Source organism: Oncorhynchus mykiss, chromosome 19, assembly GCF_013265735.2.
Source record: "Oncorhynchus mykiss isolate Arlee chromosome 19, USDA_OmykA_1.1, whole genome shotgun sequence".
NCBI lineage: Eukaryota > Metazoa > Chordata > Actinopteri > Salmoniformes > Salmonidae > Oncorhynchus > Oncorhynchus mykiss.
In genome coordinates, this window is record NC_048583.1 from 60,330,839 (window position 1) to 60,358,753 (window position 27,915).

General features: G+C 47.3%; 2 protein-coding genes across 4 annotated transcripts in view; one reads left to right on the top strand and one right to left on the bottom strand.

The window, feature by feature from the left end:
- Positions 1–2,696: 2,696 nt before the first annotated feature.
- gckr (glucokinase (hexokinase 4) regulator) lies at positions 2,697–26,144 on the bottom strand. The gene is made up of 18 exons (XM_036955230.1): positions 25,944–26,144; positions 25,662–25,811; positions 25,366–25,434; positions 23,419–23,492; positions 16,547–16,613; positions 16,362–16,415; positions 16,162–16,256; positions 15,899–16,001; positions 12,559–12,677; positions 12,004–12,102; positions 11,783–11,880; positions 11,400–11,476; positions 10,884–10,980; positions 7,901–7,998; positions 7,712–7,780; positions 6,850–6,993; positions 6,635–6,769; positions 2,697–3,150 (listed from the first exon to the last, which is right to left on the bottom strand). Exons 1-18 carry the CDS (start codon positions 25,989–25,991, stop codon positions 2,986–2,988), a joined length of 1,761 nt encoding a protein of 586 aa, XP_036811125.1. The 5' UTR covers positions 25,992–26,144; the 3' UTR covers positions 2,697–2,985.
- Positions 26,145–27,209: 1,065 nt separating this feature from the next.
- The window catches only part of fndc4b (fibronectin type III domain containing 4b), a 17,250-nt gene continuing 16,544 nt past the window's right edge, over positions 27,210–27,915 (top strand). For 2 of the 3 annotated variants that reach the window (XM_036955258.1, XM_036955260.1), the window contains exon 1: positions 27,210–27,369. In XM_036955258.1, the coding sequence (XP_036811153.1) occupies positions 27,344–27,369 (26 nt within the window). In that variant the 5' untranslated portion in view covers positions 27,210–27,343. The remainder of the gene's footprint in view (positions 27,370–27,915) is intronic. The other variant, XM_036955259.1, reaches the window with a different exon arrangement.

The following is a 27,915-nucleotide window of genomic DNA, read 5'->3' on the forward strand; positions in this document are numbered from 1 at the left end:
TTTTGTGATAAATATTATCTCGCTGGGAGACGGATCCCTACAGGAGATTTTACATTTAGAATGTTGATTAGTGTCAGGAAACACGGATGCACTGCGGAAAGTTTAGAATATTCTCAAGGATGTTCTATGTCCCTTAACTGTTTAGGTAAACTTGCTTTGAAGAAATTGTTTTAGAAAATGGTCTGAAACAGATATTTTTTATAACTGGAAGTGAACCAATGAGACCTCGGAACTGTGTCAGAACATTAGCTTTGTTCACAGATAACTCCAAATAGCTAGAGGTGGATCACAGCTTTGACATATTGGCTTATAGGTGCTGATATTCTAACCATGTGGCCCGCAGGTTTCTGGTTAAGATTGTCCAATAGCAATTGATGGAAATGTCTGAACATCACAGCTCATGAGTGGGTGAATGGAATGTTCAGAGGTAACAACGTGGCGTCCAGCTCCAACGTCTCTATACGGTCGAGTTCCTGCCCTACTACATTGCGGACGAATGCCAGATCTCACAACGCCTCAATAGGTGTTTAACATAAGCAGCTAACCACATCATATGATATAACAATCTGCAATGCAAAACCAACGCATCTAACCCGGGCAGGGACTCAATCTACGGCTTTGTTTCCAACTACAGTTGCAGTGGATTTTCTCATGTTATGTTCTACTGCCCTCTGGTGCTGCCTTATTGTCATGGTTACAGTCTGCTGTTCTACTGCCCTCTGGTGCTGCCTTATTGTCATGGTTACAGTCTGCTGTTCTACTGCCCTCTGGTGCTGCCTTATTGTCATGGTTACAGTCTGCTGTTCTACTGCCCTCTGGCGCTGCCTTATTGTCATGGTTACAGTCTGCTGTTCTACTGCCCTCTGGTGCTGCCTTATTGTCATAGTTACAGTCTGCTGTTCTACTGCCCTCTGGTGCTGCCTTATTGTCATAGTTACAGTCTACTGTTATACTGCCCTCTGGTGCTGCCTTATTGTCATAGTTACAGTCTGCTGTTCTACTGCCCTCTGGTGCTGCCTTATTGTCATAGTTACAGTCTGCTGTTCTACTGCCCTCTGGTGCTACCTTGTTGTCATGGTTACAGTCTGCTGTTCTAATGCCCTCTGGTGCTACCTTGTTGTCATGGTTACAGTCTGCTGTTTTACTGCCCTCTGGTGCTACCTTGTTGTCATGGTTACAGTCTGCTGTTCTACTGCCCCCTGGTGCTGCCTTGTTGTCGTGGTTACAGTCTGCTGTTCTACTGCCCTCTGGTGCTACCTTGTTGTCATGGTTACAGTCTGCTTTTCTACTGCCCTCTGGTGCTACCTTGTTGTCATGTTTACAGTCTGCTGTTCTACTGCCCTCTGGTGCTACCTTGTTGTCATGGTTACAGTCTGCTGTTCTACTGCCCTCTGGTGCTACCTCGTTGTCATAGTTACAGTCTGCTGTTCTACTGCCCTCTGGTGCTACCTTGTCATGGTTACAGTCTGCTGTTCTACTGCCCTCTGGTACTACCTTGTTGTCATGGTTACAGTCTGCTGTTCTACTGCCAAATGTGGGGGCTTGCAAATTAAATTTACACATACATGTTATTCCATCATTGCACCCACACTTCTCACGCGTAGCCAGGATCGTCTACGTAGCCAGGCACTAAAATAGAACTTGGTTCTATTTGTGACGCTTGATGCGCTGCGAGTCCCGCCTCTCCCATCTCCTCATTGGTTTTTAAGAGCATATACCCACGTGGGTGATTGAAAGATGAACTGTTACAGCCTTATTCTAAAATGTATTAAATGTTTTTTTTATCCTCATCAATCTAAACACAACATCCCATAATGACAAAGCAAAACGTTTTTTTTTTGAATTGTTGCTAATTTATTACAAATAAAAAAATGTAATATCACATTTTACATAAATATACAGACCCTTTACTCAGAACTTTGTTGAAGCACATTTGGCAACGATTACAGACTCAAGTCTTAGGTATGATGCTACAAGCTTGGCACACCTGTATTTGGGGAGTTTCTCCCATTCTTCTCTGCAGGTCCTCTCAAGTGTTGTCAAGTTGGATGGGGAGCGTTGCTGCACAGCTATTTTCAGGTCTCTCCAGAGATGTTCGATCGGGTTCAAGTCCGGGCTCTGGCTGGGCAACTCAAAGATATTCAGAGACTTGTCCCGAAGCCAATACTGCTTTGTCTTAGCTGTGTGCTTAAGGTCGTTGTCCTGTTGGAAGGTGAACCTTCGCCCCAGTCTGAGGTCCTGAGCACTCTGGAGCAGGTTTTCTTGAAGGATCTCTCTGTACTTTTCTCTGTTCATCTTTTCCTCAATCCTGTCTAGTTTCCCAGTCCCTGCAGCTCAAAAACATCCCCACAGCATGATGCTGCCACCGCCATGCTTCCCCATCGGGATGGTGCTTGTCTCGGAGCTCTACGGACAATTCCTTCGACCTCATAGCTTGGTTTTTGCTCTGACATGCACTGTCAACTGTGGGACCTTATATAGACAGGTGTGTGCCTTTTACAAATCAATTGAATTTACCACAGGTAACATTGTAAAAACATCTCAAGGATGATAAATGGAAACAGGATGCACCTGAGCTCAATTTCGATTCTCATATCAAAGGGTCTGAATACATATGTAAATAAGCTATTTCTGTTTGTTTTTAATACATTTGCAAACATTCTACAAACCTGTTTTCACTTTATAATTATGGGGTATTGTGTACAGATTACAGATTTTTAAATTATTTTTAATCCATTTTAGAATAAGGCTGTAACGTAACAAAATGTGAAAAATGTCAATGGGTCTGAATACTTTCCGAAGGTTATCATACTGTGTAGTGTTTGTTATGTTAGTAAATGGAAGATAAATGATTAAGGTTACATCCACCACATTCCTTTAGAGGTTACGAACTGATCTTATCAAAACATATTATTAAAGTATAGTTAATCAAAGTATAGTATAATTCTAATACTATAGTATCATAAAGTTTCCAACTATAGGAAGTCAATGATTTGTGGAGTTCTGGTCTCCTGGTGATGATGTCAGATGTTGTGATGATGTCAGACAAGCCTCTACAGCGTCACGCACCACTGGGTGGGACTCCAGACGAGACTCCGCCTCAGAGAGAGAGCATCCAATCAGCAGACAGACTAACGCCAGCGGGACCACCTACAGAGAGAGAGAGAGAGAGAGAATGAGAGAGAGAGAGAGGGAGAGAAGGGGAGAGAGAGAGATGGAAAACACACAGGTTAGCAATTGACAGACAGATAGCGGTGTGTGTTTGTGTCACTGTTTTAATAATGTCACATGCACAAGTACAGTGAAATGCTTTTCAATAGTCAATAACAATGCAGCACTAAAAATAACAAGGTAGAAGAAAAACACAGAAAATATAAAATAAGAAAGTAGAATACAAAGTAAGCAGGAGGCTGCTGATGACAGGACAGCTCATAGTAAAGGCTGGAATGGAGTGAGTGGAATGGCATCAAACACATGGTTTTCATTTGTTTACCTTTCCATTCCCACCATTCCAGCCTTTACTATGAGCCATCTTCCCCTCAGCAGCCTTCAATGAAGCATACTATATACAGGGTCAGTTCCAGCACCATTATTTACAATGTGCAGGGATACTGACGTGATAGAGGTAGATATGTATAGGGGTCAGGTGACTAGGCATCAGGATATATGATAAACAGAGTAGCAGCAGCGTATATGATGATTGTATGTGAGTGCGTGTGTGTAGAGTCAGTATAAATGTATGTGCATATTATAAATGATGGAGTTTATGTGTGTGTGTGTGTGCTGGAGTATCAGTGTGTGTAGTGTGTGTTGGTGTGTGTGTATGTTGGAGTATCAGTGTGTGTAGTCTGTAGGGCCCTGTGAGTGTGCAGTGCAAAAAACAAGAATAAGATACAAACGTCAACTCAGATTGATATTTAGTTCTCTATTTAGCAGTCTTATGGCATGGGGCTACTAGCTCTTTAGGAGTCTGTTGGTTTCAGACTTGATGCACGGTGTACCGCTTGCCATGCAGAGGCAGAGAGAACCATCGATAGCTTGGATGGCTGGAGTCTTTAACAATTTTCCGGGCTTTACTTTCACACCGCCTGATATAGAGGTCCTGGATGGCAGTGAGCTCAGCCCCAGTGATGTACTGGGCTGTCTGCGCGATCGAGGGCAGTGCTATTGTCATAACAAGTAGTGATGGGGCCAGTGAAGATGCTCTCAATGCTACCGTTGTAGAACATTTTGAGGATTTAGGGCCCATGCCAAACCTTTCCACCTCCTGAGGGGGAAATAGGTGCTGTCGCGCCTTCTTCACGACTGTGTGCATGTGAACACTGAGGAACTTGAAGTCCTCGACCCGCTCCACTGCAGCCCCGTCGGTGTGGATGAGGGCGTTCTCGTCCCCTCCGTTTCCTGTAGTCCACAAGCAGCTCCTTGGTCTTACTGACGTTGAGTGAGAGGTTATTGTTCCGGCACCACACTACCAGGTCACTGACCTCCCTGTAGGCTGTCTAACTGTCGCCAGTGATAAGGCCTGCCAAGAAACGTCCTCTTACTGTCAACTGCGTTTTATTTTCAGCAAACTTAACATGTGTAAATATTTTTAGGAACATATCAAGTTTCAACAACTGAGACAAACTGAACAAGTTCCAAAGATATGTGACTAACAGAAATTGAATAATGTGTCCCTGAACAAAGTGGGGGTCGAAATCAAAAGTAACAGTCAGTATCTGGTGTGGCCACCAGCTACATTAAGTACTGCAGTGCATCTCCTCCTCATGGACTGCACCAGATTTGCCAGTTCTTGCTGTGAGATGTTACCCCACTCTTCCACCATGGCACCTTCAAGTTCCCAGAAATTTCTGGGGGGAATGGCCCTAGCCCTCACCCTCCGATCCAACAAGTCCCAGACATGCTCAATGGAATTGCGATCCAGGCTCTTCGCTGGCAATGGCAGAACACTGACATTTCTGTCTTGCAGGAAATCACGCACAGAATAAGCAGTATGGCTGGTGGCATTGTCATGCTGGAGGGTCATGTCAGGATGAGCCTGCAGTAAGGGTACCACATGAGGGAGGAGGATGTCTTCCCTGTAACGCACAGTGTTGAGAATGCCTGCAATGACAACAAGCTCAGTCCGATGATGCTGTGACACATCGCCCCAGACCATGATGGACCCTCCACCTCCCAATCGATCCCGCTGCAGAGTACAGGCCTCGGTGTGACGCTCATTCCCTCGACGATAAACGCGAATCCGACCATCACCCCTGGTGAGCAAAACCACGTGTAACTCGGGTAGTTGTTTTTGCCGTGCTGTAACTGTCCTGCAGGTGTGATGTTCGGATGTACTGATCCTGTGCAGGTGTTGTTACACGTGGTCTGCCACTGTGAGGATGATCAGCTGTCCGTCCTGTCTCCCTGTAGCGCTGTCTTAGGCGTATCACAGTACGGACATTGCAATTTATTGCCCTGGCCACATCTACAGTCCTCATGCCTCCTTGCAGCATGCCTAAGGCAGGTTCACACAAATGAGCAGGGACCCTGGGCATCTTTCTTTTGGTGTTTTTCAGAGTCAGTAGAAAGGCCTCTTTAGTGTCCTAAGTTTTCATAACTGTGACCTTAATTGCATACCGTCTGTAAGCTGTTAGCGTCTTAACGAACGTTCCACAGGTGCAAGTTCATTAATTGTTTATGGTTCATTGAACAAGCATGGGAAACAGTGTTTAAACCCTTTGCAATGAAGATCTGTGAAGTTTTTTTTTTTTTTTTTTTACTAATTATCTTTGAAAAACAGGGTCCTGAAAAAGGGACTCTTCTTTTTTTTTGCTGGGTTGAGGTATTCCTCTTATCTAGGTGGGTGACGGCAGTGTGGAGTGCAACTTGAGATTGTGTCGTCTGTGGATCTGTTGGGGCGGTATGCTAATTGGAATTGTTCTAGGGTGTCTGGGATGGTAGAGTTGATGTGTATCACAATGCCTCTCGAAGCACTTCCTGATTACAGAAGTGAATGCTACAGGGTGGTAGTCATTGTGGCATGAAGCCTTAGAGTTCTTAGGAACAGAAATTGTTATTCTTATTGTGTTACTTTTCTACTTTTTATTTGAATCTACTTGGTAAATATTTTCTTCTTCTTGAACTGTTGTTTAACGGCTGGTAAAAGTAAAGCATTTCACGGTAAAGTCTACACTTGTTGTATTCGACTCGTGTGACTAATAAAGTTTGATTTGATTTGAATGACGGTGGTCATCTTAAAACACGTGGGGATTACAGACCGGGACGTGATCTGAGAACGCAAACCTGGAATAACATTGGGCCCCGCGGCCTTGTGGGTACTGACCTGATTAAAGAATTTTACTCATGTCGGGCCTCGGAGAGCGAGATCACCCAATCTTCTGGGTCGGTGGCGGCCCTCTGACCCGGCACAATGTTATTATTTTTAAAGCATGCATAAAATGCAATGAGTTTATCTGGTAGAGAGGAATTGTTGGGCATATCGCGGCTGGGTCTTCCTTTGTAATCTGTAATGGACTCTTGCCCCTGTCACATGTTGCTGGTTTTGTGTGTGTGTTTGTGTGTGTTTGTTACCCTGTTCCTGCGGCTGGCGGTGAGTGTGTGTGTGTGTGTGTGTGTGTGTGTGTTTGTTTACCCTGTTCCTGCGGCTGGCGGTGAGTGTGTGTGTGGTGACCCCAGCTGAGGTGATGTCCTCTGGAAGTTGCTCCACATGATAGATGGCCTTCAATAGAGCCTCCTCACACTGGGTCAGGGAGACACCTGACAACTTCTACAGGGAGAGAGATGGTTACTGTGTGTGTGTGTGTGTGTGTGTGTGTGTGTGTGTGTGTACATGCAGTATGTGTGTACCTGCAGTATGTGTATAGCCCTGTGGTACAGTTTGCTGTTGGTGACCTGTAGGTCTACCATGTGGTTCCTGTAGATCTTTCCCTTTAAAACGTGACTTCCTGTACTCACAGCATTCAGCACCAACTTACTGGACAGCTCCCACTGCTGGGGAGGGAGAGATAGCAAGGGATGAGAGCGATAGCGAGGGGGGAGAGATAGCAAGGGGGAGAGAGAGAGAGAGGGGGAGAGAGAGGGGGGAGAGATAGAGATAGCGAGAGGGGAGAGAGAGAGGGGGGGAGATAGCAAGGGGTGAGAGCGATAGCGAGGGGGGGAGAGAGAGAGAGAGAGAGGGTTGGGGTAGAGAGAGAAATTATGGAGAGATGAGTTGAGACGTTGAGAATGAGCAGAATAAAAGCAGATCTGCATTGAACTGACTGAAGTCATGTGTTGTACCACTATAGATCTGTATTGAACTGACCGAAGTCATGTGTTGTACCAATATAGATCTGTATTGAACTGACTGAAGTCATGTGTTGTACCACTATAGATCTGTATTGAACTGACTGAAGTCATGTGATGTACCACTAGAGATCTGTATTGAACTGACTGAAGTCATGTGTTGTACCACTATAGATCTGTATTGAACTGACTGAAGTCATGTGTTGTACCACTACAGATCTGTATTGAACTGACTGAAGTCATGTGTTGTACCACTATAGATCTGTATTGAACTGACTGAAGTCATGTGATGTACCACTATAGATCTGTATTGAACTGACTGAAGTCATGTGTTGTACCACTATAGATCTGTATTGAACTGACTGAAGTCATGTGATGTACCACTACAGATCTGTATTGAACTGACTGAAGTCATGTGTTGTACCATGTGGACAGTAGAGGAGGAGGGCCAGGTTATGTTGAGGACAGATGAACACAGGAGACCAATGCTGTCCTGAAAACACACGGCACAGTTAACAGACACACACGCACACACACACACACAGGCAATCACTCAGGAAAACAAACACGCATGTACGCCAATCAGTGTGTGTGTGTGTGTGCGTGCACGTACAACAGCGGTGTCTCCCTCTAGTCCGTGACAGAGAGAGTGGAGGTTGGAGGTCTTCTCTCTCACTCTGTGGACCATCTTCTCTACATCACCAACGTCATCTAAACAAAAAACAGATGGCATTGTCTGGGACAGAGAGGCTGCAATTCAATCTGAGGAATTGCTGGAATATTGCCTTTAATGGGAAGACTGCAGAATCAGGTTGCTGTTAAACCTTCTGATTGGTTTCCTACTTCCAACTAAAAGTCAAAATATGACATATCACTTTACATTTGTGTTTAGAATAAAATAGATATTTTATCCGAATTTGACCGAAGTCATGACGGAAAAGCGTTCTGAAAAGATGAGTCAAGAGAAGAACGCCAGTGAACACACAACAGGAGAAGAACACACAACAGGAGAAGAACACACGACAGGAGTGAACACACGACAGGAGTGAACACACGACAGGAGTGAACACACAGGAGTGAACACACGACAGGAGTGAACACACAACAGGAGTGAACACACAACACGAGTGATCACACAACAGGAGTGAACACACAACAGGAGTGAACACACAACAGGAGTGAACACATAAAACAGTGGAGACCCACAACATACCGAGTCCTCATTGTTTTAGAAAAAAATATTTTTGATATTTGGCTGTTAGCATAGTCCCTTTAGGCTATTAGCACAACTCTGATGTTGGCCGATGGTAGCTAGAGCTAGCCACATGCTAACCTGAGTACTAACATTACCAAAGTTACTAGCAGCAGTAGCAATACATCCAGGTATATTGGCTACCATGAAATACTGCAAGTAGGATGGAGCCTCCATCCTACTAAACTACACTGCAGCAGGTACAGTCTCCATCCTACTAAACTACACTGCAGCAGGTACAGCCTCCATCCTACCAAACTACACTGCAGCAGGTACAGCCTCCATCCTACTAAACTACACTGCCACAGGTACAGATCCATACAGCCTCCATCCTACTAAACTACACTGCCGCAGGTACAGATCCATACAGCCTCCATCCTACTAAACTACACTGCAGCAGGTACAGTCTCCATCCTACTAAACTACACTGCAGCAGGTACAGTCTCCATCCTACTAAACTACACTGCCACAGGTACAGATCCATACAGCCTCCATCCTACTAAACTACACTGCCACAGGTACAGATCCATACAGCCTCCATCCTACTAAACTACACTGCAGCAGGTACAGCCTCCATCCTACTAAACTTCACTGCAGCAGGTACAGATCTATACAGCCTCCATCCTACTAAACTACACTGCAGCAGGTACAGCCTCCATCCTACTAAACTTCACTGCAGCAGGTACAGCCTCCATCCTACTAAACTACACTGCAGCAGGTACAGATCCATACAGCCTCCATCCTACTAAACTACACTGCCGCAGGTACAGATCCATACAGCCTCCATCCTACTAAACTACACTGCAGCAGGTACAGCCTCCATCCTACTAAACTACACTGCAGCAGGTACAGATCCATACAGCCTCCATCCTACTAAACTACACTGCAGCAGGTACAGCCTCCATCCTACTAAACTTCACTGCAGCAGGTACAGCCTCCATCCTACTAAACTTCACTGCAGCAGGTACAGATCTATACAGCCTCCATCCTACTAAACTACACTGCAGCAGGTACAGCCTCCATCCTACTAAACTTCACTGCAGCAGGTACAGCCTCCATCCTACTAAACTACACTGCCACAGGTACAGATACATACAGCCTCCATCCTACTAAACTACACTGCAGCAGGTACAGCCTCCATCCTACTAAACTACACTGCAGCAGGTACAGTCTCCATCCTACTAAACTACACTGCAGCAGGTACAGTCTCCATCCTACTAAACTACACTGCAGCAGGTACAGCCTCCATCCTACTAAACTTCACTGCAGCAGGTACAGCCTCCATCCTACTAAACTACACTGCCACAGGTACAGATCCATACAGCCTCCATCCTACTAAACTACACTGCAGCAGGTACAGTCTCCATCCTACTAAACTACACTGCAGCAGGTACAGCCTCCATCCTACTAAACTACACTGCCACAGGTACAGATCCATACAGCCTCCATCCTACTAAACTACACTGCAGCAGGTACAGATCCATACAGCCTCCATCCTACTAAACTACACTGCAGCAGGTACAGCCTCCATCCTACTAAACTACACTGCAGCAGGTACAGCCTCCATCCTACTAAACTACACTGCCACAGGTACAGATCCATACAGCCTCCATCCTACTAAACTACACTGCAGCAGGTACAGCCTCCATCCTACTAAACTACACTGCAGCAGGTACAGTCTCCATCCTACTAAACTACACTGCAGCAGGTACAGATCCATACAGCCTCCATCCTACTAAACTACACTGCAGCAGGTACAGTCTCCATCCTACTAAACTACACTGCAGCAGGTACAGTCTCCATCCTACTAAACTACACTGCCACAGGTACAGATCCATACAGCCTCCATCCTACTAAACTACACTGCAGCAGGTACAGTCTCCATCCTACTAAACTACACTGCAGCAGGTACAGATCCATACAGCTTCCTGTAGGAGCACTCAAAACCGTGCTTCTAGACCGGGACCCTGACCAGTAGATTGGCCCCTTAGATTGGCCCTTAGATTGGCTTGTAGATTGGCCCTTAGATTGGTCCGTAGATTGGCATCCACCACCGAAGCCACCAGCAGGCTGTCCCTTTCTTGATGTCCAAGCCAAATTGTTGGTATATTAATTTTTTGATAAATATAATTCAAATTGTGAAATTATAAACTTTTGACTGTTTTAGATTGATTGTATATTCTATCTACGTTAGATTTGTGGAATATATATTGTGCAACCTTTCCTTTTAAAAGCGATCGTATTGAATCCGGCCAAACACTGTTTATGCTCAACAATTGTTAGTAACCTTGTCTGAGACCCAAGGACATGTGTTAGTGCCAGGGCTTTAGCTCAGTGGGCTCACCATGACATGTGTACAGCAGTAGGACGGTGTCTCTGTCACTCAAAGTAGGCAGAACCAGACTCACAAAGTCCTCATGGGCTATACAGAACTGGGATCCCTGGAAACACACACACACACACACACACACACACACACACACACTGTTAGAAAATATGGTAATAAAATAAGCGTGTCAGCTCTCTCTCTCTCGCTCTCTCTGTGTAAAATATATTGCCCATGACTCATGGTCTCCCTTCAGCTGACATTTGGCTTGGCAGTCATTTCTGCCAGATGATAAACGGTACTATTTATTCTGTAAACTGGAAAGGGCATCAGGCCAGATCACCAACAGTAGTTCTGTACCAGTGATGTCACCAACAGTAGCTCTGTACCAGTGATGTCACCAACAGTAGTTCTGTACCAGTGATGTCACCAACAGTAGCTCTGTACCAGTGATGTCACCAACAGTAGCTCTGTACCAGTGATGTCACCAACAGTAGTTCTGTCCCAGTGATGTCACCAACAGTAGTTCTGTACCAGTGATGTGAGGTCTCCCTCTATGTTGTCCATGTCCTGGTATCCTCCACTGATGAAGCCTCGGATGTCCTCATAGTCTGACACAGACACACACAGATAGACACACACACACACACACACACACACACACACACACAGTAATTGGGTATTTACTTCACAATCACTAACACACATCCAATGTAGTGTCTATGGTTCGGTCTGTATCGTGTCCTTGTATTAGTCCACTATCTCTTCTCCCTGTCCTTAAACACACTCACCTGCTCCGAATGTCAGGATACCCTGTCCTCAATCACACTCACCTGCTCCGAATGTCGGGATACCCTGTCCTCAAACACACTCACCTGCTCCGAATGTCGGGATACCCTGTCCTTAAACACACTCACCTGCTCCAAATGTCGGGATACACTCGCTGGCATCGATGAGTCCCACTAAACCTAGAGACCCCCAGGACAGGTAACACACACGTCCACCACACTGCAAGCTGAAACACACACACACACACACACACACACACACACACACAAACATCTTGGTGTTTTTAACCACAGTTGTTGGTCTGATGTTTGTCTGAAGTTTGTCTGATGTTTGTCTGAAGTTGTCGTACCTGAGTCCTGCGGTCTGTAGCAGTGTTGCTATCTGGTCACTGTGACTGTAGGTGACACTATAGACTCTCTCATATCCTCTCATCATGTCCAGGAGAACTCTGCAGAACACAAACACACAGTACACACAGAAACACACACATATACACAGATACAAACACACAGTACACACAGAAACACAGAAACAAACACACAGATACACACAAACATACACAACCACACAGATACACAGACAAACACACACAGATATACACACAGAGACACACTCAGATACACACAGATACACACACAGATATACACATATACAAACACAGATACACAGACAGACAAACACACACAGACAAACACACACAGATACACACAGAAACACACACATACAGTATACACAGGTAGAAACACACACACACACACACACATACACAACCAGACAGACAAACACACACAGATACACACACGGCTGAAACACAGTTTATGGATGAATTTCTGTGTTTTCAATATACTTAACGTGCACGTTTGTGTGTTTGCAGGTGTGAGGGATGCGTGTGTGTGACTAAAACCTGTGTGTGACGTGTGTGTTGGTAAAGGCAGCTGTGTGTGCGGCTGCCAGGATAGTCTCCAGTAGGATCTTGGTGGCACTGCCCCCCTTCATTCTGGAGGAACCACTGATGGCCTCTGGCTACAACACACAGAGGTTAAGGGTTAAGAGGTCAGAAGTCCGTTGTCTTTCGTCAGAAAGCAGGATGGTCGTCTGCACTGATCTGTCCTGACTCGTAAACATTCATGGGATTCAAGTAGTCTGGCTACAAATGGTGTTACGTGTCACATAACTAATGTTCTGCAGAAAAAAACACACCAGAAACCATTTAAATCTCCTCCCTTCCTGTTAATCAAGCAATTACAACTCTTCTCCTCGCCAATCAATGGCTGTAAATACACTGTATACTCACACTATCCAGTTCCTGTTATCTCCTCCCTCCACCACCCCTGTCTCCTCCCTCCACCACCCCTGTCTCCTGCCTCCGCCACACCTCTCTCCTCCCTCCACCACCCCTGTCTCCTCCCTCCACCACCCCTGTCTCCTCCCTCCACCACCCTGTCCCCTGCCTCCACCACACCTGTCTCATCCTTCCACCACACCTGTCTCCTCCCTCCACCTACCCTGTCTCCTCCCTCCACCACCCCTGTTTCCTCCCTCCACCACCCGTTTCCTGCCTCCACCACACCTGTCTCCTCCCTCCACCACCCCTGTCCCCTGCCTCCACCACACCTGTCTCCTCCCTCCACCACCCCTGTCCCCTGCCTCCACCACACCTGTCTCCTCCCTCCACCACCCCTGTTTCCTCCCTCCACCACCCGTTTCCTGCCTCCACCACACCTGTCTCCTCCCTCCACCACCCCTGTCCCCTGCCTCCACCACACCTGTCTCCTCCCTCCACCACCCCTGTCCCCTGCCTCCACCACACCTGTCTCCTCCCTCCACCACCCCTGTTTCCTCCCTCCACCACCCGTTTCCTGCCTCCACCACACCTGTCTCCTCCCTCCACCACCCCTGTCCCCTGCCTCCACCACACCTGTCTCCTCCCTCCACCACCCCTGTCCCCTGCCTCCACCACACCTGTCTCCTCCCTCCACCACACCTGTCTCCTGCCTCCACGACACCTGTCTCCTCCTTCCACCACACCTGTCTCCTCCCCCCACCTACCCTGTCTCCTCCTTCCACCACACCTGTCTCCTGCCTCCACCACACCTGTCTCCTCCTTCCACCACACCTGTCTCCTCCCCCCACCTACCCTGTCTCCTCCTTCCACCACACCTGTCTCCTCCCCCCACCTACCATGTCTCCTCCCTCCACCACCCCTGTCTCCTGCCTCCACCACACCTGTCTCCTCCCCCCACCTACCCTGTCTCCTCCTTCCACAACACCTGTCTCCTCCCCCCACCTACCCTGTCTCCTCCTTCCACCACACCTGTCTCCTCCCCCCACCTACCATGTCTCCTCCCTCCACCACCCCTGTCCCCTGCCTCCACCACACCTGTCTCCTCCCTCCACCACCCCTGTCTCCTGCCTCCACCACACCTGTCTCCTCCCTCCACCACCCCTGTCTCCTGCCTCCACCACACCTGTCTCCTCCTTCCACCACACCTGTCTCCTCCCCCCACCTACCCTGTCTCCTCCTTCCACCACACCTGTCTCCTCCCCCCACCTACCATGTCTCCTCCCTCCACCACACCTGTCTCCTCCCTCCACCACCCCTGTCCCCTGCCTCCACCACACCTGTCCCCTGTCTCCACCACCCCTGTTTCCTCCCTCCACCACCCGTTTCCTGCCTCCACCACACCTGTCTCCTCCCTCCACCACACCTGTCTCCTCCCTCCACCACCCCTGTCCCCTGCCTCCACCACACCTGTCCCCTGCCTCCACCACCCCTGTTTCCTCCCTCCACAACCCGTCGCTTCCTTCCACAACCCGTCTCTTCCTTCCACCACCCTTGTCTCCTCCCTCCACCACCTCTGTCTCCTCCCTTCTCATCTGCCCTTCTCCCTGTTTTTCCAGGGTCCTTAAGGGGGATTAACTCTGTTCCAAGAAGCAGATACCACCAGGACTCCCACTCCAATACTCAGAGTCTTCATGTCCCCCCTCCGATCTGCAATGAGCAAGCAACCTTCCTCCGGAACCATCAATATCCTTCAACCACCCGGAACCATCAAGATCCTTCAACCACCCGGAACCATCAAGATCCTTCAACCATCCGGAACCATCAAGATCCTTCAACCACCCGGAACCATCAAGATCCTTCAACCACCCGGAACCATCAAGATCATTCAACCACCCGGAACCATCAAGATCCTTCAACCACCCGGAACCATCAAGATCCTTCAACCATCCGGAACCATCAAGATCCTTCAACCATCCGGAACCATCAAGATCCTTCAACCATCCGGATCCATCAAGATCCTTCAACCACCCGGAACCAACAAGATCCTTCAACCACCCGGAACCATCAAGATCCTTCAACCATTCGGAACCATCAAGATCCTTCAACCACCCGGAACCATCAAGATCCTTCAACCACCCGGAACCATCAAGATCCTTCAACCACCCGGAACCATCAAGATCCTTCAACCATCCGGAACCATCAAGATCCTTCAACCATCCGGAACCATCAAGATCCTTCAACCACCCGGAACCATCAAGATCCTTCAACCACCCGGAACCATCAAGATCCTTCAACCACCCGGAACCATCAAGATCCTTCAACCATCCGGAACCATCAAGATCCTTCAACCATCCGGAACCATCAAGATCCTTCAACCATCCGGAACCATCAAGATCCTTCAACCATCCGGATCCATCAAGATCCTTCAACCACCCGGAACCATCAAGATCCTTCAACCACCCGGAACCATCAAGATCCTTCAACCACCCGGAACCATCAAGATCCTTCAACCATCCGGAACCATCAAGATCCTTCAACCACCCGGAACCATCAAGATCCTTCATTCCTCTCAATCCTGCGACATCATCTCTGACAAAGCCTACCAAGCTGCTCTCATTCTACAACCACCTAACAATCATTAAGCTTCATTCCAAGCTTGAGCTCATGTCTGCATGACGTTTTTTTCTGCATTCATACCTTGTAACCTTTTCCTGCATGAAACCATCTCAAAAGTATATATGTTGAATGTGTGGTCGGTACCGAGTGAGTATGCTGTCATCTCATTGGAGGAGAATTTGACCAACAACTATACGTCTGTAGCTAATATTGACGTTTCAGTCCTGAGGAAGTCTTAAATGAACTATGTACTCCAACATCTAGCTAAGGAGTTTTGTAGTTTTGTAGCGAGCCACAGTGCCAACTGTCAAAGTCAGCTACTGGTCCTGGCAACACGTGTTACCCCAACTGCTGGGTTGATGATGAATGCCCTTTGACCTCTCTGCTCCTCCATCCTCTGGACCACTTCCCTGAAAGTCAGACTGTAGCCTGGCATGGTCTCCTCCCTACACACACACACACACACGCACACACACACACACACACACACACACACACACACACTCACATAGACACACAAACGCATAAAATCAGTATTGACAGATATGCTCCTCCCTTCTCAAACACACATACATGTATGGGCACACAAAGCAAAGACGCCCTGACCTGGCCTGTGTGACGGGGTTGAATCCCACCAGTACAGGAGTGTAGATGTCAGGGTGTTTCAGACAAAAGTCCAGCTGTCCTGCTACAAATGGAGCCTAGAGGGCACACTCAACACACACAAGAGTGACACAATGAAGCAGTTGATTGGACAACCGTTGGTGACTGGATCTTTTGATTGGACAGTTGGCAGAGTAACTTACAGACAGGCCACAGGAAATGCCGATGAACAGGACACGCCTCTTTCCTTCACATAGCTGAGCCGGAGCAGAGAGAGAGAGATGGGGGTGGGGGGGAGAAACCTAGATATGAAATTCATTTTATTCACATGAATTGAAACATTATCCCCATTTTAGACCACACCCCTCCGCCATCCCTGACCCCTGACCTTCTCCAGTGTGAGCATGCCTAGTTTGGGGTCATCCTCTGATGCCTCCTGGGATGTGAGCAGGGCTCTACAGAAACAGAGAGAACAAACACGACATTAAACACAGAACATTAAACGCAGAACATTAAATACACAACATTAAACACAGAACATTAAATACACAACATTAAACACAGAACATTAAACACAGAACATTAAATACACAACATTAAACACAGAACATTAAACACAGAACATTAAACACAGAACATTAAACACAGAACATTAAACACAGAACATTAAATACACAACATTAAACACAGAACATTAAACACAGAACATTAAACACAGAACATTAAACACAGAACATTAAACAGACAACATTAAATATAACATTAAATACACAACATTAAACACAGCATTAAACTCAACATTAAACACAGAACATTAAACACACATATAGACCTGGCTGTGTGGTTCCAGGACAGCAACCTCTCCCTCAACATGATCAAGACAAAGGAGATGATTGTAGACTACAGGAAAAGGAGGGCCGAGCATGCCGCCATTCTCATCGGCGGGGCTGCAGTGGAGCAGGTTGAGAGCTTCAAGTTCCTTGATGTCCACATCACTAACAAACTAACATGGTCCAAACACACCAAGAGACTGAAAAGATTTGGCATGGGTCCTCAGATCCTCAAAAGGTTCTATAGCAGCACCATCGAGAGCATCCTGGTTGACTGGTTGACTGGTTGCATCACTGCCTGGTATGGCAACTGCTCGGCCTCCGACCACAAGGCACTACAGAGGGTAGTGCGTACGGCCCAGTACATCACTGGTGTTACGGTGCGTGAATGAGGACCCAAAAGCGAATTAACGTAAACAGAGCTTCTTTAATAACAAAACAAACGTAGGCTCAGATGGACCGGCAGATTCCGACAGGACAGGACAAGGTTGCAGCAAACATGACGATAGTCTGGTTCAGGCATGAATAACACAAACAAGAATCCGACAAAGACAGGAACAAAAACAGAGAGAGATATAGAGGACTAATCAGAGGGAAAAAGGGAACAGGTGGGAAAAGGGGTGACGAGGTAGTTAGGAGGAGACAAGGAACAGCTGGGGGAAAGAGGGGGAGAAAAGGTAACCTAATAACGACCAGCAGAGGGAGACAGGGTGAAGGGAAAGGACAGAAACAAGACACAACATGACAATACATGACAGTACCCCCCCACTCACCGAGCGCCTCCTGGCGCACTCGAGGAGGAAACCTGGCGGCAACGGAGGAAATCATCGATCAGCGCACGGTCCAGCACGTCCCGAGAGGGAACCCAACTCCTCTCCTCAGGACCGTACCCCTCCCAATCTACTAGGTACTGATGACCACGGCCCCGAGGACGCATGTCCAAAATCCTACGGACCCTGTAGATGGGTGCACCCTCGACAAGGATGGGGGGGGGGGGAAGACGAGCGGGGGCGCGAAGAGCGGGCTTGACACAGGAGACATGGAAGACCGGGTGGACGCGACGAAGATATCGCGAAAGAAGAAGTCGCACTGCGACAGGATTAATGATCCGAGAAATACGGAACGGACCAATGAACCGCGGGGTCAACTTGCGAGAAGCGGTCTTAAGGGGAAGGTTCTGAGTGGAGAGCCAAACTCTCTGACCGCGACAATATCTAGGACTCTTAGTTCTACGCTTATTAGCAGCTCTCACAGTCTGCGCCCTATAACGGCAAAGTGCAGACCTGACCCTCTTCCAGGTGCGCTCGCAACGTTGGACAAAAGCCTGAGCGGAGGGGACGCTGGACTCGGCGAACTGAGATGAGAACAGCGGAGGCTGGTACCCGAGGCTACTCTGAAAAGGAGATAGCCCGGTCGCAGACGAAGGAAGCGAGTTGTGGGCGTATTCTGCCCAGGGGAGCTGTTCTGACCAAGACGCAGGGTTGCGAAAAGAAAGACTGCGTAAGATGCGACCAATAGTCTGATTGGCCCGTTCTGCTTGACCGTTAGACTGGGGGTGAAAGCCGGAAGAGAGACTGACGGAAGCCCCAATCAAACGGCAAAACTCCCTCCAAAATTGAGACGTGAATTGCGGACCTCTGTCCGAAACGACGTCTGACGGAAGGCCATGAATTCTGAAAACATTCTCGATGATGATTTGTGCCGTCTCTTTAGCAGAAGGAAGCTTAGCAAGGGGAATAAAATGAGCCGCCTTAGAGAACCTGTCGACAACCGTAAGAATAACAGTCTTCCCCGCTGACGAAGGCAGTCCGGTGACAAAATCTAAGGTGATGTGAGACCACGATCGAGAGGGAATGGGAAGCGGCCTGAGACGGCCGGCAGGAGGGGAGTTACCGGACTTAGTCTGCGCGCAGACCGAACAAGCAGCCACGAAACGACGCGTGTCATGCTCCCGGGTGGGCCACCAAAAACGCTGGCGAATGGAAGCAAGCGTACCCCGAACGCCAGGGTGGCCGGCTAACTTGGCAGAGTGAGCCCACTGAAGAACGGCCAGACGAGTAGGAACAGGAACGAAAAGAAGGTTCCTAGGACAAGCGCGCGGCGACGGAGTGTGAGTGAGTGCTTGCTTTACCTGCCTCTCAATTCCCCAGACAGTCAACCCGACAACACGCCCCTCAGGGAGAATCCCCTCGGGGTCAGTGGAGGCTACTGAAGAACTGAAGAGACGAGATAAAGCATCAGGCTTGGTGTTCTTAGAGCCCGGACGATAAGAAATCACGAACTCGAAACGAGCGAAAAACAGCGCCCAACGCGCCTGACGCGCATTAAGTCGTTTGGCAGAACGGATGTACTCAAGGTTCCTATGGTCAGTCCAAACGACAAAAGGAACGGTCGCCCCCTCCAACCACTGTCGCCATTCGCCTAGGGCTAAGCGGATGGCGAGCAGTTCGCGGTTTCCCACATCATAGTTACGTTCCGACGGCGACAGGCGATGAGAAAAATACGCGCATGGGTGGACCTTGTCGTCAGAGAGGGAGCGCTGAGAAAGAATGGCTCCCACGCCCACCTCTGACGCGTCAACCTCGACAACGAACTGTCTAGAGACGTCAGGTGTAACAAGGATAGGAGCGGATGTAAAACGATTCTTGAGGAGATCAAAAGCTCCCTGGGCGGAAACGGACCACTTAAAGCACGTCTTGACAGAAGTAAGGGCTGTGAGAGGAGCTGCCACCTGACCGAAATTACGGATGAAACGACGATAGAAGTTCGCGAAGCCGAGAAAGCGCTGCAGCTCGACGCGTGACTTAGGGACGGGCCAATCAATGACAGCTTGGACCTTAGCGGGATCCATCTTAATGCCTTCAGCGGAAATAACAGAACCGAGAAATGTGACGGAGGAGGCATGAAAAGTGCACTTCTCAGCCTTCACAAAAAGACAATTCTCTAAGAGGCGCTGGAGGACACGTCGAACGTGCTGAACATGAATCTGGAGTGACGGTGAAAAAATCTGGATATCGTCAAGGTAAACGAAAACAAAGATGTTCAGCATGTCTCTCAGGACATCATTGACTAATGCCTGAAAGACAGCTGGAGCGTTAGCGAGGCCGAAAGGAAGAACCCGGTATTCAAAGTGCCCTAACGGAGTGTTAAACGCCGTCTTCCACTCGTCCCCCTCCCTGATGCGCACGAGATGGTAAGCGTTACGAAGGTCCAACTTAGTGAAAAACCTGGCTCCCTGCAGGATCTCGAAGGCTGAAGACATAAGAGGAAGCGGATAACGATTCTTCACTGTTATGTCATTCAGCCCTCGATAATCTATGCAGGGGCGCAGAGACCCGTCCTTCTTCTTGACAAAAAAAAACCCCGCTCCGGCGGGAGAGGAGGAGGGGACTATGGTACCGGCGTCAAGAGCTACAGACAAATAATCTTCGAGAGCCTTACGTTCGGGAGCCGACAGAGAGTATAGTCTACCCCGGGGGGGAGTGGTTCCCGGAAGGAGATCAATACTACAATCATACGACCGGTGTGGAGGAAGAGAGGTGGCCCTGGACCGACTGAACACCGTGCGCAGATCGTGATATTCCTCCGGCACCCCTGTCAAATCACCAGGCTCCTCCTGTGAAGAAGAGACAGAGGAAACAGGAGGGATAGCAGACATTAAACATTTCACATGACAAGAGACGTTCCAGGAGAGGATAGAATTACTAGACCAATTAATAGAAGGATTATGACAAACTAGCCAGGGATGGCCCAAAACAACAGGTGTAAAAGGTGAACGAAAAATTAAAAAAGAAATGGTTTCGCTATGATTACCAGAGACAGTGAGGGTTAAAGGTAGCGTCTCACGCTGAATCCTGGGGAGAGGACTACCATCCAAAGCGAACAAGGCCGTGGGCTCCCTTAACTGTCTGAGAGGAATGTTATGTTCCCGAGCCCAGGTCTCGTCCATAAAACAGCCCTCCGCCCCAGAGTCTATTAAGGCACTGCAGGAAGCTGACGAACCGGTCCAGCGTAGATGGACCGACAAGGTAGTGCAGGATCTTGAAGGAGAGACAGGAGTAGTAGCGCTCACCAGTAGCCCTCCGCTTACTGATGAGCTCTTGGCTTTTACTGGACATGAAGTGACAAAATGACCAGCGGAACCGCAATAGAGACAGAGGCGGTTGGTGATTCTCCGTTCCCTCTCCTTAGTCGAGATGCGGATACCTCCCAGCTGCATAGGCTCAGCACCCGAGCCGGCAGAGGAAGATGGTAGTGATGCGGAGAGGGGGGCAACGGAGAACGTGAGCTCCTTTCCACGAGCTCGGTGACAAAGATCAACCCGTCGCTCTATGCGAATAGCGAGTTCAATCAAGGAATCCACGCTGGAAGGAACCTCCCGGGAGAGAATCTCATCCTTTACCTCCGCGCGGAGACCCTCCAGAAAACGAGCGAGCAACGCCGGCTCGTTCCAGTCACTGGAGGCAGCAAGAGTGCGAAACTCAATAGAGTAGTCTGTTATGGATCGATTACCTTGACATAGGGAAGACAGGGCCCTGGAAGCTTCCTCCCCAAAAACAGAACGATCAAAAACCCGTATCATCTCCTCCTTAAAGTCCTGATACTGGTTAGTACACTCAGCCCTTGCCTCCCAGATTGCCGTGCCCCACTCACGAGCCCGTCCAGTAAGGAGAGATATGACGTAGGCGATACGAGCTGTGCTCCTGGAGTAAGTGTTGGGCTGGAGAGAAAACACAATATCACACTGGGTGAGGAACGAGCGGCATTCAGTGGGCTTCCCAGAGTAACACGGCGGGTTATTGATTCTGGGCTCCGGAGATTCGAAAGCCCTGGAAGTGGCCGGTGGATCGAGGCGGAGATGGTGAACCTGTTCTGTGAGGTTGGAGACTTGGGCGGCCAGGGTCTCAACGGCATGTCGAGCAGCAGACACTTCCTGCTCGTGTCTGCCTAGCATCGCTCCCTGGATCTCGACGGCAGAGTGGAGAGGATCCGAAGTCGCTGGGTCCATTCTTGGTCGGATTCTTCTGTTACGGTGCGTGAATGAGGACCCAAAAGCGAATTAACGTAAACAGAGCTTCTTTAATAACAAAACAAACGTAGGCTCAGATGGACCGGCAGATTCCGACAGGACAGGACAAGGTTGCAGCAAACATGACGATAGTCTGGTTCAGGCATGAATAACACAAACAAGAATCCGACAAAGACAGGAACAAAAACAGAGAGAGATATAGAGGACTAATCAGAGGGAAAAAGGGAACAGGTGGGAAAAGGGGTGACGAGGTAGTTAGGAGGAGACAAGGAACAGCTGGGGGAAAGAGGGGGAGAAAAGGTAACCTAATAACGACCAGCAGAGGGAGACAGGGTGAAGGGAAAGGACAGAAACAAGACACAACATGACAATACATGACAACTGGGGCCAAGCTTCCTGCCATCCAGGACCTCTATACCAGGCGGTATCAGAGGAAGGTCCTAAAAATTGTCAAAGACTCCAGACACCCTAGTCATAGACTGTTCTCTCTGCTACCGCACAGCAAGCGGTACCGGAGCACCAAGTCTAGGTCCAAGAGGCTTCTTAACAGCTTCTGCCCCTAAGCCATGAGACTCCAAAACATCTAGTCAAATGGCTACCCAGACTATTTGCATTGCTCCCCTCTATGCATAGTCACTTTAATAACTCTACCTACATGTACACACTACCTCAACTAACCCGTGCCCCCGCACATTGACTCTGTACCGATACCCCCCTGTATATAGTCTCACTATTGTTACTTTACTGCTGCTCTTTAATTACTTGTTACTTTTATCTCTTATTCGTATCCATATTTTTTTTTTTTAAACTGCACTGTTGGTTAGGGGCTCTTATTTAAGTAAACATTTCACTGTGAGGTGACATGCTGTTGTGCATGTGACTAATACAATTTGATTTGAACCTTAAACAATATTAAACACACAACATGACACAGAACATTAAACACAACAGAACATAGAAAGCTTGCGTGGGCACGCACGTTGTATGTGTGTGTGCGTGTGTGTGCGTGTGTGTGTGTGTGTGTGTGTGTGTGTGTGTGTATGTACGTGTGTGTATGCACGTGTGTGTATGTGTGTGTGCGTGTGTGTGTGTGTGTGTGTGTGTATGTACGTGTGTGTATGCACGTGTGTGTATGTGTGTGTGCGTGTGTGTGTATGCACGTTGTATGTGTGTGTGCGTGTGTGTGCGTGTGTGTGTGTGTGTGTGTGTGTGTGTGTATGTACGTGTGTGTATGCACGTGTGTGCGTGTGTGTGTGTGTGTGTTTGTGTGTGTGTGTGTGCGTGTGTGTGTGTGTGTGTGTGTGTATGTACGTGTGTGTATGCACGTGTGTGTGTGTGTGTGTGTGTGTATGTACGTGTGTGTGTGTGTGTGTGTGTGTGTGTAATATCTCACACTCTCACCTGTCTCCCCCAGCAATGATATAAGAGTAAACAGTATTCTGCTGCCTGTCTCTCAGGGCTCTGTTAAAACATGACTGGAAAAACCATCACATCTCATAAAGATACTGCACATACCAAATTATACAATTATAAAATGATCAAATATAGTAACAATTACCGCCATTAGGAAGGCCAAGCGACCAGAGGTTCCACAACCACTCAACACAACCAGACTATCCTCTGGGTCCTGTCAAACACACACACACACACACACACACACACACACACACACACACACACACACACACACACACACACACACACACACACACACACACACACACACACACACACACATACACACACACACACACACACACACACATACACACACACACACACACACACACACACGATACAAGAACAGAAGCTACAATTCAGAAAACCTCACTGTGTCTGTATGTGTATAGAATGTCTGTATGTGTATAGAATGTCTGTATGTGTATAGAATGTGTCTGTATGTGTATATAATGTCTGTATGTGTATAGAATGTGTCTGTATGTGTATAGAATGTGTCTGTATGTGTATAGAATGTGTCTGTATGTGTATATAATGTCTGTATGTGTATAGAATGTGTCTGTATGTGTATAGAATGTCTGTATGTGTATAGAATGTGTCTGTATGTGTATAGAATGTGTCTGTATGTGTATACAATGTGTTTATATGTGTATAGAATGTCTGTATGTGTATAGAATGTGTTTATATGTGTATAGAATGTGTCTGTATGTGTATAGAATGTGTTTATATGTGTATAGAATGTCTGTATGTGTATAGAATGTGTTTATATGTGTATAGAATGTGTCTGTATGTGTATATAATGTGTCTGTATGTGTATAGAATGTGTTTATATGTATATAGAATGTCTGTATGTGTATAGAATGTGTCTGTATGTGTATAGAATGTGTCTGTATGTGTATATAATGTGTCTGTATGTGTATAGAATGGGTCTGTATGTGTATAGAATATGTCTGTATGTGTATAGAATGTCTGTATGTGTATAGAATGTGTCTGTATGTGTATAGAATGTGTCTGTATGTGTATACAATGTGTTTATATGTGTATAGAATGTCTGTATGTGTATAGAATGTGTTTATATGTGTATAGAATGTGTCTGTATGTGTATAGAATGTGTTTATATGTGTATAGAATGTCTGTATGTGTATAGAATGTGTTTATATGTGTATAGAATGTGTCTGTATGTGTATATAATGTGTCTGTATGTGTATAGAATGTCTGTATATTTATAGAATGTCTGTATGTGTATAGAATGTGTCTGTATGTGTATAGAATGTGTCTGTATGTGTATAGAATGTCTGTATGTGTATATAATGTGTCTGTATGTGTATAGAATGTGTCTGTATGTGTATAGAATGTCTGTATGTGTATAGAATGTCTGTATGTGTTTAGAATGTCTGTATGTGTATAGAATGTGTCTGTATGTGTATAGAATGTGTCTGTATGTGTATAGAATGTGTCTGTATGTGTATAGAATGTGTCTGTATGTGTATATAATGTCTATATGTGTATAGAATGTGTCTGTATGTGTATAGAATGTGTCTGTATGTGTATAGAATGTGTCTGTATGTGTATAGAATGTCTGTATGTGTATAGAATGTCTGTATGTGTATAGAATGTGTTTATATGTGTATAGAATGTGTCTGTATGTGTATAGAATGTCTCTGTATGTGTATAGAATGTCTGTATGTGTATAGAATGTCTGTCTGTGTATAGAATGTGTCTGTATGTGTATACAATGGGTCTGTATGTGTATAGAATGTGTCTGTATGTGTATAGAATGTGTCTGTATGTGTATAGAATTTGTCTGTATGTGTATAGAATGTGTCTGTATGTGTATAGAATGTGTCTGTATGTGTATAGAATGTATCTTTACAGAGAAGAGTGTTTCACCCTGAGAATTTGCTCCACCGTCCTGGCCACCTCCAGCATGGTCAACACCACACTGTCACTGAACATCCTCTGAAACACACACACACACACACACACACACACACACACACACACAAACCCCTGTCACTGACCTAGAACATTGAATTCTTCCCCAAACCTCAAAATGGTGTGATGTGTCTATCAAGGTGAGTGTGTTGCATTGGTCCAAAAATGTATGTTAAGGGTGGATGACTCTTCTTTCCCAGAGCCTTCATCCTACCTGACCACTCTCTGACCTCTAACCTCTGACCCCTGACCTGGTAGGTGGTTCCTGTGTCCTTTTGGAACATCTGTGCGTCGCAGGCTGCCAGCAGACGGACAATATGATTGGGCGAGGACTTGTCGATGTCACGAGTCAGGGGGTTGGACTTCTCCGACACAGGAAACCATGGCTCGTAATCTGGCGACTGACACAGAAGCATCATGGGAGTTGGAGTCTAGACAGAGCGATCTGTGGCTAAAATGGTACCCTACATTTTGACCAGAGCCCCTTGTGGATAACCATAACACTTTGTGCCACTTCCCTCCAGATCTCTTACCTCCCACTTGCACGTGTCGGAGATCTCACTGAAGTCCATTTTCTCCATTGTTAAAGAACGCTGTAGGTCGAAAGACGAAGAGATATTCCAGTGTTTTAAATGCCTGTCAGTCTGTCTCTTTTGCTCTCTCTCTCTCTCTCTCTCTCTCTCTCTCTCTCTCTCTGTCTCTCTCTCTGTCTCTCTCTCTCTGTCTCTCTCTCTCGCTCTGTCTCTCTGTCTCTCTGTCTCTCTCTCTCTCTCTCTCTCTCTCTCTCCCTCTCCCTCTCCCTCTCTCTGCTCTCACACACACAGCAACGCTAAACATAAGCCATGGACGAAGGTCTCTCTCTTGCTCCACTAAGTGACCTTTGAGACATGCAGATATCAAACAGTCCGAGACAAAGTTTATTGCGCTCTCTCACACACACACACACACACACACACACACACACACACACACACACACACACACACACACAGACACGTCAATGATTAGTATATTATATTTTTCTCATGTGATCTGACAAAATAGGCCATTCCAAAACCATATAGACATATTTATATGTGGCTCTGGGTCCATCATCCACACACCTGCTCACTCTCTGCAGAGGAATCAGGTCTGATTCATGAGAGAGAGTGAGAGAGAGAGATTTACCGTTGTGCGTGCAAGATTCAACAAACCGGGCAGTAGATGAAAGAAATATTCGCGTGCCAGGGTGTCTCCTGGGACTCGCGGAAGAACACGCTGTCAGTAGGATGCCTCGGATCCTCTCGTGCTATGCAGGCTGAACGGTAAACTGCCAAACCCTGGAGACAGACGACAAGACATCTCCTCCTCCTCCTCCTCCTCCCTTCCTCTTCTTTATTCCTTTACCTCTCCCCTCCTTTCTGTCTGTGAACTGGTGAACGTGTACAGGCTAGTGGGCGCTGGCCGTAGATCTGAAACGCCCAACGGGAGCAACAGCTGTCTCTGTTTCTCTCCTCCTCTCTCTTCCCACTCTCCTCTTTTCCTTCCATTTACATCCCCTCAAAAAATAGCAACAGCTGTTTGAGTCGGCTTAGAAGCAACATCGCGGATGTGAACATCGTTCACCGTCGGATATCGAGCTGTTTGTCCCCATAGTGGACCGCTGACCAGGATCGATTCATAACCGTGAGTCCTTCAAGTGCGGGTGGAAACCGAAATTCCCGTAACAGCAACGCTTTCCCCCCTCCTGGAAAACCAATCACACTGACATTGTTATTTATTTTGTCTGTTCTTCTTTTCAAAAACAAAAAGATCAACAGCTGTGGGTGAGGGAATTGTTTGCAATGTGATCTAGTGGCGAAGGAGGAGGAGGAGGAGAGAGAGAGAGAGAGGGGGAGAACATGCCTGCTGATGTTGCTGTCTCATTGAGCCTCGCTACCCTCCTGCTGACCACATGGAACACGCTGATGGTGACAGCCAGTAAGTCGCTATGGTTAAACAACCCCCGGTGTTGGTACCTGACTGTCTGTGGTACATTCACCTTTCTCAAGGTCTTCACTCTTTGTCATGCTGGTGTGTGTGTGTGTGTGTGTGTGTGTGTGTGTGTGTGTGTGTGTGTGTGTGTGTGTGTGTGTGTGTGTGTGTGTGTGTGTGTGTGTGTGTGTGTGTGTGTGTGTGTGTGTGTGTGTGCGTGCGTGCGTGCGTGTGTGGTTCAGTATTTACAAGGTTTGTTAAATTACTTTCTAAATGTAATCTGATTATCCAAACTCAGGTAATCGGATTACTTTCCCCTTAAGAGGCGTTAGAAGAAGACAAAGAGGATCCATCAATGTATTTGGTGTGTCATCCTAGTGATCTCTGATTGGTGGTCATCATTTGGTGTGTCATCCTAGTGATCTCTGATTGGTGGTCATCATTTGGTGTGTCATCCTAGTGATCTCTGATTGGTGGTCATCATTTGGTGTGTCATCCTAGTGATCTATGATTGGTGGTCATCATTTGGTGTGTCATCCTAGTGATCTCTGA

Coding starts and splice junctions, on each gene's coding strand:
- gckr (XM_036955230.1), bottom strand. CDS start 25,991: ATGGAGAAAATGGACTTCAGTGAGATCTCCGACACGTGCAAGTGGGAG. Junction 25,435..25,661: donor ACACAGGAACCACCTACCAG/GTCAGGGGTCAG, acceptor TGTGTGTTTCAG/AGGATGTTCAGTGACAGTGT. Junction 10,981..11,399: donor AGGGAGACCTCACATCACTG/GTACAGAACTAC, acceptor GTGTGTTTCCAG/GGATCCCAGTTCTGTATAGC.